At 34.1% G+C, this 18,669-nt stretch overlaps 1 protein-coding gene across 4 annotated transcripts in view; it reads left to right on the top strand.

The window, feature by feature from the left end:
* The window catches only part of MICU1 (Mitochondrial calcium uptake 1), a 416,685-nt gene that overhangs the window by 11,606 nt on the left and 386,410 nt on the right, over window positions 1-18,669 (top strand). For all 4 annotated transcript variants that reach the window (XM_081728782.1, XM_081728781.1, XM_081728780.1 and 1 more), the window contains exons 2-3: window positions 6,514-6,790; window positions 18,010-18,169. In XM_081728782.1, coding sequence (XP_081584908.1) covers window positions 6,531-6,790; window positions 18,010-18,169 — 420 coding nt within the window. In that variant the 5' untranslated portion in view covers window positions 6,514-6,530. The remainder of the gene's footprint in view (window positions 1-6,513; window positions 6,791-18,009; window positions 18,170-18,669) is intronic.

Raw genomic sequence — 18,669 nt, 5'->3', positions numbered from 1 at the left:
CAACTTAGACGTTATAAACAAAGGTGAGAAGCTTCTGATGTTAATAACACGTAACGGAAATATATTTTTAGGATTAAAGTCGTCCAACGCACAATCTGAAGAAAACTGCGCTAGTCGACTTTGTATGGCTCGAGTCGCCAGCTTAGAGCATAGCTCCAAGCAACAACAGTAATGCATCCAAGTTCGAAATGTAGAGAGTCCGTACCCCCAAGGAATCGAACATTTGCCATAGTTGCATTCAGAAAGAACATATATTAGATTATCAAAACAGTGATCGGAATACAATACATTATTATAATGAATTTGACATGAAACACAATTTATTATTACAAAATGTAAATATACAAGGCAAATATGTACATAACATAATATCACATTATCTGTGCATATTACTAAAATTCACACTCTCTCGGTATCAAAGAAAACAAGGCTACCAACAAATTGTTAGTCATATTTATCATTTCGATTGTAATATTGTATATATATTATGTAATGTTTTGCTACTATAATTAGAGAATAGTGCTGATTATTATATTGTTCAGCTAATAGTATTGCTTATGCATTATCTTTGCTTTCATAGACTTTTATCATTATTTTCATTATTTTATATCTATAAAATTAATATTTAGTATTATCATGCAACATTCATTAAACTTCGTAACATAATATTTAGGAACATAAATAAATATATATTTTCCTCCTTTAGATTCTCTTCGTAACTTTGTTCTATACATAAACAAACATACCTTAAACTTAACATCAAGCAGTTAAAAGAAGACAATTCCAGCACGATATTCCCTAGAGTAAGATAGAACTACTGATAAAATATGTGTGTAGATATATTCTAGCTTACTTCAGACACCACCATAATCGTTAATCAGCATAAAACATCTTAAATAGAAAAGTTGGTAAGACTTCCGCCATCAGCAGATTCACTTAAAATTTTAACAAAGCTCCAATAAAGATTTAAATTTCGTAGGAAGTAGTCAGATTTTGTTAACGAGAACCCGGAACGGGTTCACTTGCTAAAGCTCCATAATTTCAAGTAACATCTTATAATTACTATAAACAAGTAAAGTCACTTTTAGAAAGAAAACTATTTATGCTATTTCACCTCAAAATTATTTGTATTTGAATTAACGTTCAAAATATTCAATTGCACTTATTAATAATTAAAGCAATTAACACAAGCCTCCTATAATCTGATGAAGTACACATTTTTCAGTTGTTTGTTATTTTAAAGACTATATTTTTTTGAGTAAATCTTCTTTTCTTCCTTTTTATCAACATAATTTTAAGTTGCAGAATTATATTCTGTTTACCAATGCTTCAAATTAACATTATAGAAGGCTATAACAAAATCAACAACAAATTATCAACATAGAATAGATGAAACCATTAACAAGAAATTATGAAACAATATTTAACTCTTGTAATGTCCACGCAGAGCATTACAATAAAAAACGAGTTTAATTTAAGATTTTAAACAAGAACTTACTATAAATATTTAAAAAAATACAACTGTAATTGTAAACAAGGGAAATACTTCAAAGTTACCCGTCCACCTAATTTTCAACAAAAACCATAATAAAATCTACAATTATCAATTTCTACTAATCAATATCTATCTTTCAACTTTACTCATTTTATGTTCTGTTACGTTACCTCGAGAGTGAGAGTATGGGGCGAGGAACCACAATTACATATGGAAATCCATTATTAACCTACAGGTGAGACTGGCGGGCCGCGCGGAGCACGGTTGTGGGTAGTTAATGGGGAATGCGGAGTTGAGGGAAGAACGAGCGAAGCGAGAAGCCGAAGTAAGGTGGGATGACGCACTACTAGGTTACTTAGGTTAGGTTATGTCTACTTCCCACTTACCTTAGTACTTAGGTTTGTAGAGCTCTCCTATCTCAAGCAGAAAATCGTGAACGATTGTTGGTGGTCTTTGTTCTTTCATTCATTAACCCATGAATATTCAAAAGATTAACCTCATTATCAACATTATGTTTTACAAATGTTAGTACTGTCAGTTCACATCCAGCGCAAAGACCCTGTACACTTGCAGGCATGTTTACTCGAAAATTATCCACAATCCAACCGTCCTGAACCTAGAGACAAGTAGTTCCCTCTACTTGCGAATTAGTCCCGTTTTTATAACCGCTTATCAAAAGATATTACACATAAATTACGCTTTACTTACATGTTATCAAGCACACAAGCAATCAAATTATCAATTTCTTCTAGGTAAATTTTCAAAATTTTGATAGAAACGGACCGGCAACTTCGCAAGTTAACCCTAAACAAGAGCCCAAGTGAAGTTGAATTTCCTTATTTCACAGATCATCTCTCGTTCTTGATCTTAATGTTAGTATTACATGTGGGACTATTAAAACATATATATTTTAATTCTAATTCGTGTAGTTAGTGATACCTATTTAATAAAATTTAGTTGTTTTTTTATGTACATTACAGAATGTTAACTTAATGTGTGCGTAGAGGGGGATAATAGAATTATGTAAAAGTAAAATACTTAAATATTCAAGAGCAGATATCATGAATTGTTGATGTTACTATTTGATAAACTATAATATGGTTGGCTTGCCCCCTTTCCCCCAACTTCTACCGGGCCTGTGTAGAACGTAATACAAAGAATATATCTCAGTATGTAAACAGTGTATCACTTTGAAATTTCTAGTCTGTAGAGATGATATTATTATTATTATTATTATTATTATTATTATTATTATTATTATTATTATTATTATTATTATTATTATTATTATTATTATTATTATTAATACAGTACAACCCCTCAAATCCGATCCCCGGAAATCCGAAAACCCGGCAAATCCGAACACGTTCTCAGGGGAAAAAATTAACTACAGCTGCAAAATAAAATAAAAAAATAGATTTATTCACACAAATTTAGTTTTTTTAAAGGTTTTAACATATTTAGACTTGATGCTTATTCAAAACATTATAAAATACAGTTAAGTTTAGATAAAATAGGAAATAGTTTACGTTTACTTACGTATTTCAAAAAATCGGAAACAATGAAATCATTTTAGGTTAACTGGATTACGATTCACACGAAAAATACACTGATTTTTCACTTGAAGTCAGTTATCTTTAACTGTCGAAGATTAGAAAATCTTCCCGCAGAGGCAAATCCAAGTCAGCGTCGCATGAACATCACATCGTTTGGAGTGGCTGACGGCTGTTGTTAAAATCACTTTAGACATGAGTGTACACCCGCCAGTCAAGGTCACTGCCCTTTCGACCACTGGGCCACCCTGTCTAACCTTAGTCGTTGTTTTACCCCCAATTCAGTGACGAAATAAGTACGTAATATTATTTCCCGGGTAATCCGAACTCCCCGAAATCCGAACAGGCTTCAGCCCCAATTAGTTCGGATTTGAGGGGTTGTACTGTAATAATGATAATAATAATAATAATAATAATAATAATAATAATAATAATAATAATAATAATAATAATAATAAATTACGCCATCAAAATTACTGCATATCAATAGTAAAAAATTCAACCTTGTACTTCAAAATACTTATTTTTTGGGGTAAATTTCTCATTTTACATAATGTCATTATCGTTCTGAACAGAATAATTTCCTTGCCGCTTTCTTTTCCTTTTTAAATTAAAGTTGAAGATATTTTAAGGGACTGTGAATAAAACTAGTGGTTTAGAGAGAGCTTTGGTTAAAAATTCTCGTTTAAGCCGGACAGGCCGACGCACTAACTTTATATGTTGTCTGTAAAGTTACTGCCATTGATGTGAGCAAGTATTGGGATACTATTACCTTGATGCAGTTACAGAGCTCTCAAGCAATTAATAAGCATAGGTTTTGTTAGTGTTGAAATGTGTGAGGGCTCAGAGAAGGAAGTTAACTAAAAACAGAATCATTCATTTTATAATGAAACGGGATTTTATGACAGTTTTTCTCCTTTCCAAAATATTACAATCGAAGTAAAATTAATTTTAAAATTGAATTAATATTACAATTGTATAATCCATCATTCTTTAAATAACATAGAAATGAAGGCTATATGATAGTTAGGGAGATCCATTACCGGATTACTATTAGTATTTACTATAGATTTACAATTTCTCTATTGCAAGACCTATCTTACCTTAGAGATAGGAAAGACTGGACAAATACCTAATACAAGTTAAAAAAAATCGTATTATGTTGATAAACATTTATGTTCGTTACATTATTCTTCACAAATTTTACAACGAAATAAAAAAATATTGAACATTTCTGTTACATTACAATAACAAAATCATAAAGATAGAGTACGCAAAATTGCTTGGGAATGAAAATAGCTTCTTACTTCAGCATATAAGAGCTATAGTAATTCAATTCCACTGTTAAGCAAATCGCAATCTGTACTCTTCCTCCAGAAACAGAACCTCCTTGTCTGAGAAATAATATAATCTTCCAGTACGTTTGGTAGAGTTGGTGGAGGGTGAGCACACAGAACAAACAATATTAGATATCGGCACATGTGTCCTTTTTCCCTTTACAAGGCCCACCAGGCCAGTGAAGAATGGAGCTGGTCGAAATGGGTGCATAAACTTCCCTTCAACACCATTTTTCATTTCATTTTCAGATAAAGCTAACTCAGGAAACCAATGGTTATTGTTAACACATGCGAATTAATGTTGATGTCGATGATGTTTATTAGAGAAGAGGTCTTTTCAGCAGTAACATGAAAAATTGAACTGAAATCTAAATCAGCATTGATTCGCTATGTCCCAGTTGAGGTTTGGCTTAGAGGAGAGAAGGAATTGTATGATCGTGCTCCAGGAATTGTTTTTGAACAGAAAAAAAAAAAAAAAAAACAATTTTGTACCTTCTTGCGTGTATGTATGAGAGCTTCTTTTTTCAGCAAGCTAAAATTTATATGTGTAATGCAAGAACTACAGAAGGCAAAACTTTTTCTGCTGTATTTGAAAAATCAACAAAATATCATTGAAATTTTTCTGTAGTCAACAGGCGTTTAATTGTCCCATAAATGCCGTCACATGGGAATTTTCGGTGGCTTGTAGTAAAAAATGATTATGATGAACGTGAGGAGAAATCTTCATAACGGGGACATAAATAAATGAAGTTTTTACAATTCTTGTACTGCGCAACACAACCATCACTAAGTAATTTACATTTGGAAACTGTTCTTTTATAAAACAAGTTATTGCTTTTTGAATCTGATATTCAAATGTGACATTATATTCCAAATCATCTGATACCATCTTTTATAAAACAAGTTATTGCTTTTTGAATCTGATATTCAAATGTGACATTACATTCCAAGTCATCTGATACCACACACAATCTGGAAATAGTTGGTCTACAGATCCAGAAAGACAATTGTATAGTGCTATGTGTAGAGTACAGAAATTACTAGGCCAATGATACCTGTGAGCTTTGTTTTGAATTATGTAAGAATGACTTCCATTAAAGTCCACAAGAATGACGGCTGTATTTCTGTCCTGGCTGGCTTTGGAAATAAATGAATATGGCACAAGTTTTTCAAGTTTTCGTATCAAAATTATCACATACTTGTCCAGGTTGACAGTACTTTTCAACGTTTCTGTTCTGTCCGCTCATATCCACTGATAATACCCTCCCTAGGATCAAAATCCTCGAATTTTTCAAGCAAAAGTCGCCTGAAATTTTCGTTAGATGGACACTCGGAGCAATGCACTAGCATGCAAACTTGACTGTCCACAGAACGAACAGGATGACGAATCAAATGACATGCATTCAGCAGAAGAATAACATTTTGATATATTGTACACACGCAGTTGGAAATGTGTTCCAGAAGAACCTGCTAATACACAGCATTTAGTGCATAGCATGCAAAATTTAGAAAATCAAATTTTACTGTTGAGATGTTGATGTTTAAATGTAGAATACAGTTCTTTTCCAGGTAGTAAGTTCTTCTCCATGTGTACTTTTTTTTTTTTTTTTTTTTTTTTTTGTTTAGTTTTCTCCAGGTAGAATTCCGGAATATTGATCATCAAAATAAAAGTTTCTGCACTTTCAAATTAACCCAGTTTATTTTCTTTCTATAGTTTGCCGTTTTTGAGAAATTAGCCAAAAACCGAATGTAGGTAATTTCGTCCGCTATTTGTCTAAGGTGACCGCCTTAGAACAAGTTGATCAGTGGGGATTTTTAGTACGCTAATGAGAAAGATAATTGCAACAATCTTATGAAGAAAGAAGTTCATCATTAATTATGCCCACGATCGATACAAAATTCGACTAAATGTGGAATTGTTTCTGTATTAACTGTAGGCGGTAACATGGTATATAAATATCACATTGAATTAGGTCGAAAGTATCTTTTTGTTTAATTAAACATTTCGGTACTTATATTGTCTACAGTTTGTAACATTAAAGGGTAAAAATAATTTAACCTTTAAGTAATTTTTAATTACTTAGTGCTCTAATTATCTTTTTCATTTATTTCCTTTAATTTGTTGCAGATATCTGAAAACGAAACATGTGGATGCTGAGCAGACACTTGTTCAAATATATAGGACGTTGTCCTATTCCCCTCCTACATCATGAAACAGGCATTTATCCTATGCGATGCCTGAGTGGAATGAAACGAGAATATGACGTTGTTTTGCCTGGAAATCATGAACAAAAAAGAACCTATAAAAATTTTGGTCATAAACGTATACCGGAACCTAGGATCAGTGTGTTGTGGTATACCTTCTTACTGTCAGTTTTCATTGGGTCACTGCTTGACTGGAAAGCGTAAGTAAGATTTTGCTCATTAAAGTTAAAATTCTAATGTACTTATAATAATGTAATGAAAGTTACTTATATTATATATACTTTAACGTCACGTGGTTATGCTTCGAAGTTAAGGGAGACGGTGGTTATGATGAATCCAATGTGAAATGTAGAAATTGGGAGGAAATGTCTACTTGGCTAGAGTTGGATCGAACTAGGCACCCACCACCAGAAGTGATCGCTCTACTACTGACCTAATGTTGTATCCTGGTCTTAAAATAAACTGAAAAGATACTCACTTTGCTCTTCTGAAATTTGTTACGAATTTGTTCTAAAGAACAATATAACGACTAATTGTTAGTGATCTTTATCAGTTATAGGTAAGAAGAAAGAGTTTCTGTTTTGACCTCATAGTAGCAGAGTGTCACCTTATTAAGCGACAGTATACCTATTGTTAATATAAGCAGCTTGAAGAACAGTTATAAAATAATGTCAACAGGTATTGATCTTGCGCTTTAGGACAAGTATCCACTAATCAAACTTTCCGCAAATCAGATATCAATTATTGTTTTTTAGTATTTTAAAAGAATGCTTTTCTAGCTTACAAATATTGCTAATTTCAAGTATTATGAATTACGACTTTAAAGATTATTATTTACTGTATTTAGTAAACGTCCATGTCACAGGTTGGTTGTGTCATCTGTCATCTATAAGGTGTCTCACCGCAGGGAAATTAAATTACCAATTATGGGTGTGCAACACTGTTTATTGGACTTTAAACTTAAGTTATGAAACAATATTTAGACCCTTTTCTAAAATAAAGAAAAGAGATAATTCTGTATTTATAAACTTTTGTCTTCTACGTATTTCTCTTTCTTGAGTACAGACCTTTTATTATGGATTGGCTTCGTTTAGTCCGCTTCGCTAAAATCAGCTAAATGAACTAAAGTCTAATTTAAAATTTCGAAAAATCCAAAATAGAAGTTAATGAAAAAGCTTTAGAATAGTATGAAAATAAAGAAAAAATAACAAATAAAGCGAAATGAAAATAGTTGTAAATATTAAGTCAGTAGCGCAAAAATAAACAAAAATAAAAAAATTGAGCTGAATGGGTAGCCTAGTGATTGTCTCTTACAAAGTTGAAGCAAGTTTTATAAAACTTAAAACAATGCACATGCAGTGTTCCAGAAGTGCCCATGTCTCCCAGGTGCTTGGACGAAATCCACTAAATTTATCCCCCCCCCCCTATATATATATATATATATAAAGTAACCAAGAAAGTTCTGTCGGTTTCTGTGGAGGTCTGTGTTCCATTGGCCCTCATACAGTGAGTTGAATGCGAATGGAGATAAGGTGAAGGTCAATTGTTGGTAAGTATATCCAACATACTACCTGGTTGTGGGAGTTCAGTTACACTGTGAACTTGCGTAAGAACAAAGTGAACATGGGATCTCCACGAGCGTCATAAGTGCCTATATGCTGTACGGGTTCAAACTGGGGTCAAACACCGCTGCAGCGGGGCTCAAGATATGCCAAGCCTTTAGTGAGGATATCGTGAATACGCGGACAGTGCAGCGGTGGTTAAACAAGTTTAAGGACGGTGACGAAACACTCGAAGATGCACAACGTGCCGGATGACCAACACCAGTAGCGTAGAGTGCTATGAGACACTGAGACACTGTCTACCCTTTCAAATTAAAAGAACATAGTTTTAGAATTTCTTAATTAATAAGAATCAATATACATTTCATGTTGTAGAAAAATATAGAAATAATAGGGTCCGTGATAGGTTGGTTAATAGCAGTAGTGGTAGAATCTAATTTGTAAATAATTTTAATTTTCAAAACTGGGAAATTAAAGTTCTGTCTCCGTCAAACAGGCCACAGAGAGACATCAAGAAATCTGTCTCAACGCGGCTGAACAAGTCAGTGGAGCTCCTACTTGAAAGTTGCGCGCTCATGTGGCTGTGGTGGGTTCTCGCTCGCTGAAAGAACCTGGCAATGAGACATGTTTCAGCTGCAGTGATACCACACTCAGCGCAATTGTACTATTGTAAATCCAACACACTTTTTCCTCTTCTTTTTAAATATTCAATCATATTTCAGAGAAAATTTCAAGAAATAGAAGAAAAAAACTAAATTAATAACTACCGGAAAAATTGCTGTAAGTTTTATGAATACCAGTAATTCATATAAATCTTCCACGATTTAGCTTCGGCTTCTTTTTAATCACAATATCAGAGTGTGTCAACACTGTGAAAGGCAAAAGCGAGCTCAAGATGTTTTATAGTATGCTATTCTGTTGTTGCTTTTAAAATCGTTAGCTAACTTTGTGTGAATTTGGATACGTGTGTTAATTATGTATTATGTGAAAACTAAATGATTAGATATAGATTTATTGCACCAGTTGTTATTAAATGGCATGCTAAGTTGTCGTATGAAAATTAGTATCAAGTTTAAAACATAGCCAATTTCTGAGCTTACTTTTTGAATCAGAGATCACACTTTACAAAGGCTAAGCAAATAAGAAGATATTACATAGGAAGTAAATTATTAATTCAATTTAACGTGTCCAGTGTATATACTGAGATTCTTCAGAATGAATTAATATCGGTATGCTTGTTTGATTTAAACGTTGAGGGCTTTGCTGATCAAAATTAAGTCTCCATATGTTATATACAGTAGTGCAGCCTCGCAAAAATCAGTTTATAACGAAATTTAGTTAGAAGTTTCATATTCCTTTCCATCACCGAAGCTGTATGAGACATGGCCCTACAACTTAATGTTGGTTCCGAACTCGAGAAGAAATAATAATAATAATTACCAGGCACGCACCCAATTTTTTGTTGGGAGGGCGGAGTTGCCTCCAACTTTTTGACAAAAAATAAAATGCCACCTATATGCTAACTCCACATTTGTGTAGAAAGTGTTCCACAGGTCCGACACTGACCAAAAGATCTGCCCGAGCAAACAATTCCTAACTCCATTCATGGCGGAGGGGTGCAGGGTTTGGGGGGATCCAAGCAGCGCTCCCCTAACTTAGATTTTTCTGGGGGGCAAGCATTTTTACGCGTATTTGGGTCCCCTAGAAAAGTTGTTTTTGTAATTCTTGGGCCCCTTCTTTCCATCTTTCTCTTACTCTTTATGACCCCCCTGGAGCCTGTGGGCCCTCAAGTACGACAAGGTCTGCGGGGCCGTTAGTTACACCTCTGGGCTCGTTCCATACATGACAAATTAATTAAGAGGATAATATTGACAAATCTCAAAGCCATACGAATAAATATTATCTCTAGGACCTCTAATAGCAGACTTTTTTTTTTTTTTTTTACTAAAATGGGCCCACGACTCTTTTGTTTTATTTCCTTTCGTGTGCTGTTTTATTTATGTAATGTAGTGAATCTGTTTGATGCTTCATTTATAATTTCATGCTCGTATCGTATATGGAGTAAGAAAATTTTGTCTTAAAATGGGTCCCCCTCGAACGGCGGGGAGCAATTGCCCCCTGCCCCCTACAAGTTACGGCCCTGGATCAAAGCTACTACGTCTATGTAGTATTGAACGGATATTATTCTGCACTCGACAAGACAAGTAACTGTAAAGTACTTTCATTTATATTTTCAGAAAAAAAATATGGAACTACATTGTTTTTATAAGAGAAATAGTACATATGATATGTAAGATCAAATTTTCATTCTACATCAATAATTTCTCTACTAAATAAGCATAGTTTTATTAAGAAAATTAATAAAAGTATATTGACTTCAGAAGTTTTGGGGATGTCGGAACCCGGTTGACTCTTCCCCCCCCCTCGTGGGTGCGCCTGTGCTGTCTCCCCTTTGCGAAAGTTAACGCTACGCTACTGACCAGCACATGTACAAAATGAAGTTCTTCCCGCAGCAATTGAGGTAAACAGTGGCCAAACATGTGAGGAACTGGGACTACAATTCAGTGTGAGTGGAGAAACCATTCGGCAGCACCTTCATCAACTTGGGAAGCACTACATATTGGGTCGATGGGTCCCACATGATTTGATTTCGGATCAGAAGGCAACGTGAGCAGACACTTATGTTACTTTGCTGTCTTGTCTGAGGAAGGAGCCATTTCTGGACAGGATGTTGACATGTGATCAGAAGTGGGTCCTGTACGAAGCTCCACGACGCCGTTATCATTGGCTAGTATCCCATGAACCGGTTCCAAAACCAACAAAACAATATAAAAAGGACCTCCTGTGTGTTTGGACTGCTCGCGGCATCGTACAATGCAACTGTGTACTGTCAGCAATTGAGCAGCGTTCATGAAAAACTCAAAACTCTGAGGCCAGCACTTCTGAATTGTGAAGGGGTCATCCTGTTACAGGATAACGCTAAGCCGCACGTGGCTAGGATGACCCGGGATACCTTTCTACTACTTGGATGGGAAACACTATTGCATCCGCCATACTCCCCGGTCATTGCACCGTACGATTATCAGCTGTTCCATTCCTTGGACTATCATTTCTTTTATCGTTTAGAAAAAAATGATAAAATATATTTCTTTCTAAATTCAATCAAAGCAGCAAGTTACCATAATCAAGTTCAATATATTGAAGGTATAATAATTTAGAAAAAAAATTGGATGTCACCAAATCTGTTCCTTCAGATGGAACCTTTGCTAGTAAGGAAACGTGTAGGCTGTATTGCAGAGATCAAGGCAAACAATTGGAATATTTTGAAGAATCGAAAATACTTTGTTTCAAATTGTAGGCCTTTGGCACATTATTCAATTCTTTGAAACATTTAAAAGAAATATCAACATTAAGTAAATAAGCTATGTAACAACGAAAACACAACACAAATATAAGCTTCTTGTTGTAGCGTTAGCATTTGCACCTAGTGTTAAATTAATGTGATATGTAAGTAATTATTTAGTTTAATAGAAATATTTATTGTGGGATCATTCCATACCAAATCAACCAAGCCCACAACACGACCGTCTCAGAATTTTACGAAACGTTAAAGCTTCGTAATAAAAAATTATTACAAATATTAGCTTCTTGTGTGATGTATAGCTATAGAACTATAGGGATCGATTTTTTTTTTATTGTGTTTGGCGCATATCGCAGACTTTTATGGTTCACTGCTTCTGTCCTAATTTACGTAGAGATCTAATTCAAGTCTTTGTAAAAATGTAATACTGTGAACTTTTCAATCAGTCTATTACATTCGAAACATACGTTCAAGGCAATCAGTGGCTTTTGAAGGTGAATATCTGGGATTTTTTTGGAAACTTAAGTATTTTTGTAACACGAGATTTTACTGTCAGATAGCTGAATACAAATTGCGATGGGAATTAACGGCACACAATATAAAACCAATTTATTTACTAAGTATTTTCTTTTTAACTAGCAAGTTAGAGATTTACAACACTGCAACGTTGCATCAATTGATCACAGATTGCACATTCGTTTTGTTAAAGAAGGACGCTAGTCTTGAATGAGAAGTGTACATGAGAATGTACTAACAGATCATCAAGTTTGACTGTGTTCTCACGTTCATTTCATTTACGATATAATTGTGTTTTGACATAGTTTATACAGTTGCGTCAGTATTCGCATTATCATGTAAACTCCTCGTTATCGACATTATCAATATAATGTTTACATAAGCGGCGGATATATTGTTTTCTCTTCACCAAATATTCGATTAATTAGATTATAGCGTGAGTTCCTATATATTTATTTTTTAGTTTTAACCATGTATTAAAATAATGTCGTCATGTTCACTCATGTCCAAAATTATTGTCGCATATCTATAACTGTCTTCTTTTATGAATATAATTTGATAATGGTTTTGCAGGGTACTTTTAATACTGACACTATGTGTATAATCGGGAAATGTATATTTGTGGTAAATTTCATAGGAAAATAATTACAAATATGAAAATTATAATGAGTAAAATAAAATTTTGGTAAATGGACAAGAAAATAATTATTTTCGCTTTATTGTTCTTATTTACTGCTCTTTTGACATGAAATTTGTCACATACATGTCTTTGCCGATTATACACATATTAACATTATAAGAAATATCGGGCGAATTCGTTATCAAATTATATTCCTACAACAATATATTTCTAGATATGCGACAATAATTTTGGACATGGGTGTACATTTGAGCAAATAGTGTGCTGTAGAAAGACACATGATGACCATGAATGATGATAAAATATTCACCATTGAAAGATGGATACAAAATATGTGATTCCTGTTGCAAGAAACTAGCAAGAAAATTTGGGTCAAGTGTTTGTATATGAGACTCCTGTGGTAACAGAAAATATAATCAGTAGACTTACCGATGTTAGTAAAAGTGATATTAAACTTCAAATAAAATGCATTAGAATCTCTGATCAGAAACTTCGAAAACCTTGAAAATCAGGTTCAAGGAAGAAAGAAAAAAAAAAAAAAAACTCAATGAAGTACAAGTTTCACAAAGAAAATGAGAAAAATAGAATCAGGTATCAGAACAAAAGTACTGAACATTTCAGAAGAGCGCAGTCAGAACAATGCAGTAGAAAATAAGGCCATGGCACAATTGAAAGAAAAATTTAAAGCAACAGACGACGAAAGTTTCAGTGTAACAATACTAACTATATTCACTTGAACTAGTCGGGATGAACGTCTGTTCTGTAGTAATTGCCGAAATTTTCTATGTGAACTCCCATCTTCTTCAGCGGCGTTTTCTTAAAGCATCTGCAGCAAATTCCTCACAGCATAGGGCATCCGTCGTCACTTGTTTTTGGTTTGGTTGTGTACATTTTTACTACCAGAAGAAACATTTTTGTTATGATACTTGTATACCACAACGATGGATAGTCTGTGATACTGAGTTTATTGTAGACGCTTTAAGAAAACGGCGTGGAAAAAGATGGCAGTTCTTATTAAAAATTTCTGCAATTATTAATAGCAGATACGAAATATACACCAAGATTAGTGAATATTTATAATCATACGTCAGTTTGGTTCTTTAGGTCGTTAACACTAACTATACCTCTAAAGAGCTGAAGTATGGGAAGAATTAAATAACAGTTCCCTTGTACTAACTATATGGCTTGTAAAGCAAAAGAATTAATGAAATTAAATGGAATTTTAATAACACAATACTTAAAACGTGGAAGAACTCTCCCTAAAATAATAATGGACCTGACAAAAGAAATATTCAACAGTGATTTTAAATTTCAGTGTAGTAAAAAAAAAATCCAATAAAACTTAGTGGGAACAAAGTGTATGTATAAAAAAAAAAACGATTGATCATGAGCAACCATAAAATTAAATTAAATAAAAAAATCCTTCTTCATGTCAAAGAGGATAATCCAGATGTGTATGGAATTTTCCAAATCCACCGAGTGACGACTGTAAAACTGTACTAGCGTGAAGTAGTGTATACTTGTGTACGATTGCCGAAAATGTAAAATTAACGTTGTATGCTTGTAAATCAGGTAATAGTATAAATTCATACGAAGCATATCTAAGTTCATTATTAATGTATAGCCAATGTAACAGAACTGTTACTTTGGTAAATATTAAAATATTCTGTCTCAGAAGGAGTGCATGAACAGTTTGAATTACTATTAGAACAACGCTATATTTTGAAAGTCACATACAAACAAGGGTTTTCTGGAGACAGGTCAATACTTAAAACATTCACTAAAGTAGAATTTGCTGAAGGACTGGTGGAAAAACTTGCACATGATCTAGCCGTCTTTTATTGCTGGTCAACAAGATTTATTTCTTAATAAAAATTTGAAGGAAAGAATTCTTTGATATGCAATGCATTGTTTTGTGTGATTTTGCAGAAAATCATTCGTTTATTTTGCAAGATTTTACACGAGGTATTCATTAGAATAACGATCAAGTAGCGGTGCTTTCATTTACTTTATACTATAACAATCCCCAGATGTCCACACGTATCACTAAAAAATTGTTTATCATATCAGATTGTCTTAAACATGATTCAGTCCTAGTTTACCTGTTGAAAAAAGAGCTTATTTCATTTCTGATGAACAAATTTGGTTCTATATGCGTAATAAGTGTAAATAAAATATTCTGCTTTCCCCATAGAGCAACAGCTCACTACAAAACTCGAAAACTTTCATTAATGTTACATACACTTAAATATCGAGAATCATGGGAGGTATCTATTAACGTGTGGGAGCTTCGGCGAGGTGCAGTAACTTGACGTGTGCAGGTGGAAGATCGTGGGAACAAATGGACCGTTCGATGATGTCCCACATATGCTTGATAGTGTTCATGTCTGGAGATCTGGAGAAGCACATGTGACATGGTGCATTGTCATTCTAAAATATCCCAATGTTAACAGAGTACACAGAGCCTATAAAGGGCTGGAGATCGTTATCACGCAGCTGAACATAGCGATGACCGGTCAATATCCGATTAAGTGAACCAGAAGACCCAAACCACTACGAAGCCGCAACCGGGTTGGAGTGCCTTTGTTGACAACTTGGGTTCATAACCTCATTGAACGTGCGCTAAACCAGGACCCGACCATTCGTGCGTACCACCTGAGAAGGTAACTCATCTGATTGCACTGCACGTTGGCAGTCATCTACCGGTAAGACCCAGTCTACGTATTCCCGAGTCACGTGAGTTGTCGCTGCTGATAGTCAACGGTTAGTAGTGGCACTCGTGTCGGTCTGTGGTTGCGATACCCCATGGAGACCAAATTGCGCTACACTGAATTCTGAGACATGTTGCTGGGACGTCCTGTATTGATTCGTGCTGTCAGTTGACGCACTGTCGCTTGTATGTTTACTCGGACAAGTCTGTCCACGAGTCACCGGTCGTGTTCTTTCATCACACGTGGATGGCGTGTTGAAGCGTAAAGTTGTTTGAGTGAGCCTTTTTTTAAGGCTAAACTTATTCCCCTGGTACACAAAAGATTTATATAATTATTTCTTTTGAAAAGAACATATATTGTCCTTGTAAAATGTTCTGAGTACCGAATTTGCAATAAGCAAGTTAGTGTGACATTTAGTTTGTTGCAACTTAAACAAATTAATAGGTTTGTTACCTGTGTTTACAATGAACGCTGGTCGTTCAAATGAGCTCGATTTGTATTTGAAGACACAAACGATGTAGAATTTAACTTTCGTCAGTCGCATGGACCAACAGATTCTTTTTATTTCGGCAGCAACCAGATATTTATTGGGTGTGCAAGTAGATAATATTCTTAAAAAGTAGACCCTTGCACTGCCACAGGAGAAACGTACACATTAACAAAGATGAAAAGCCAGATATACTCTAACTGGTTGGTAGGGGAAAAAATGTAAATAGGTCAATTCTCGTTGGATTCCAGTTATGTTACAGTATAACCGTGTGTTGAAAATACATCTAATTTTTCAAGAAATTGAAAGGTCAAAGTCAAAAGGTTAAATTTAATGACCTTGAATATTTTGTCAAATCTAGTGATATATAGTTAGCAAGCTTATCATCTTTCAAACAAAACTAAACTCAGCTCTCTACTTCAGTTAGGTCAAGAATAATGATGCATTTTAAATTTGCGGTATGCACTAAAAGTTGCTTTTTTAAAAATATAATTTTTGAGCTACCGTAAGTCTACAATTATATCACACAAATCTCGACTAAACCTACGAAGTACTATAGTTCCTGTAAAAATCTAAGGTGGTCGGTTCAGAAATACCAGTTTTATTGGTTGATTTCACATGGAATGATGCTATAACAATAATGTTGACAGATGCTTTTCCCTGTATTAAATAATGTTATTTTTTAAATAGAACAATATTCAAAGAACTTACATATCCAACTTATGAAGGTTTCGTTGTATTTGTGTCTCTCCTCATTTAAACTCGATGGAGACAATTGTAAGTATTACCAAGGTGCAGGGTTTAGATAGTGAAATTGAAAATACAGTTTATTGTATGGGGGAGATCTGGATTTATTTATCAGTGTGGTATTTGAATCCCACGATAAACTGTATATCCATAAGTAATCTAATTCGATGCTGTAAATGTACGTTGAACTTACAACACACACAAAACGTTGTAAGAGAGGACCTATACAAAACTACAATGTCTAGGCAGGGTGGTGAGTTGGTGTCATTCGGGCTGTCCACAACGTGATGCTCCAGGACACCCATCCCTGAGTGGCTAAATAATTAAGTGAAAACTCAAGCCATGAAAAATGTCATACCTCGCTGTTATACTTATACCAATGTTTACTAATTTCGCTTGTATATCAGCCTAGTACGGACCATTTTGCCATCCATCTGTGGCTAGCACACCTGCACTTTTGGCGCCTGGTTCTGGGTTTGATTCCCAGTGGGAGAACACTGAACGAATTATGATGCTTTGAATCCGACTTTAACTGTGGTCATCATATCAAATAGCCTTGGTGTTGAAAAGGGACGCTAAACTTCAATAAAGAAACAACGTGCCAATATTTTGAGGGAATAATGTTTAAAAAATCGAGTGTTTGTTATCCTTCAGAATTAATCAACGGAGCGTTGTAATAATCTTTTCTTTCTGAACAATTAAGTGGACATACAGTATGCCGTAAGACTGCAACCAAAACTATACACTGATCGGCTGGAACTTTCTTATATCATCATACTTACTAAACGGTGTGACTAATTTACTTGTTTGAGGTTTCTCTGTTCTTGTACTGTGTAGGGTGTAGGTATAGACTCTGGAGAAATTCTTATATCTCATTGTCTCTGAATCGACGAGTTGCATTGATGGCACTATGAAAGCTGAAGCTTGTTTCTGACACAGCTTGTCAAAGCTTTGACTATAGGAGCATAATCTTGAATATTGTTCATTTGCAGCTTTTGACATTTAGTTATGATGGTGCAAGTCGGGTAAGCTTGTTTTAGCTTGCTGTGGTGTTATGTATTTTGAATACCGGGACATTCTTGTCTGTCAGCTTATTCTTATGTTACTACAAGGACGGTGGTTTATTGGTAGAGCTCTCACTTCTGATGCGAGAACTCCTTGGTTCGATCCTAGGTCATGTAAGTTTGTGATTAGCAATTATGCGTTTTTTTTTGTTTTTTTTTTAAAGTTCAAACTTTGTTTTCGGTGATATAGCAAGTAGCACTTATATGAGTAAGAAACGTAGGCCAATCACCCAATGAGTTCTTTTTCTTTGCTCAACCCCTTGTTTTCTTTTGTATTTAATATTTTTCCCGAAAATCAGGTACATAACGTATTTTGTTTGTATTCTTCTAGGATAAAGGACTCCGTTTTCCCACCTGTTGATGCAGCATCACAAATTGAAAGTGAGAAACAAGTTCAAGACGGTGGAACTGACAATGAAGAATCCGAGGAAGAAGGAGCTCGGAAAAAGAAGAAGAAGGAGAAGGAGAAAATAGGCTTTCGGGATAGAAAAGTTAGTTTCTATTGATTCATTTTTGAAATTTACTAATTTTTCTTTCGGATTTTGCTTGAATAGAAGAGGTTCTTTTTGTTCAAGAGAAGAATTATGAATGTGTAATAATAATAGGTAATCTGTGGATTTAATTAATAATAATAATAATAATAATAATAATAATAATAATAATAATAATAATAATAATAATAATAATAATAATAATAATAATAATAATAATAATAATAATAATTATTATTATTATTATTATTATTATTATTATTATTATTATTATTATTATTATTATTATTATTATTATAAACATTAGAAAAAGGAAAATCAAAGTAAATATGAAAAATGGGTTCCTTTGAGGTCAAATGCATAGGAAGGGTTATGAAACTTAGAATTGGATGTCCTTGAAGTATTGTTTATCACTGACTACATTCTTTGACCGACCATCAATTATGTAGGCGTGAACACTGTTTAAAAACACGGATTACTTTGTTTCAGAAAGGGCGATT

This window comes from Thermobia domestica, chromosome 10 (genome assembly GCF_964235325.1).
Source record: "Thermobia domestica chromosome 10, izTheDome1.hap1.1, whole genome shotgun sequence".
Lineage (NCBI taxonomy): Eukaryota > Metazoa > Arthropoda > Insecta > Zygentoma > Lepismatidae > Thermobia > Thermobia domestica.
The sequence above is the reverse complement of the archived record's forward strand: the minus strand, read 5'-3'. Positions and strand labels throughout refer to the sequence as shown.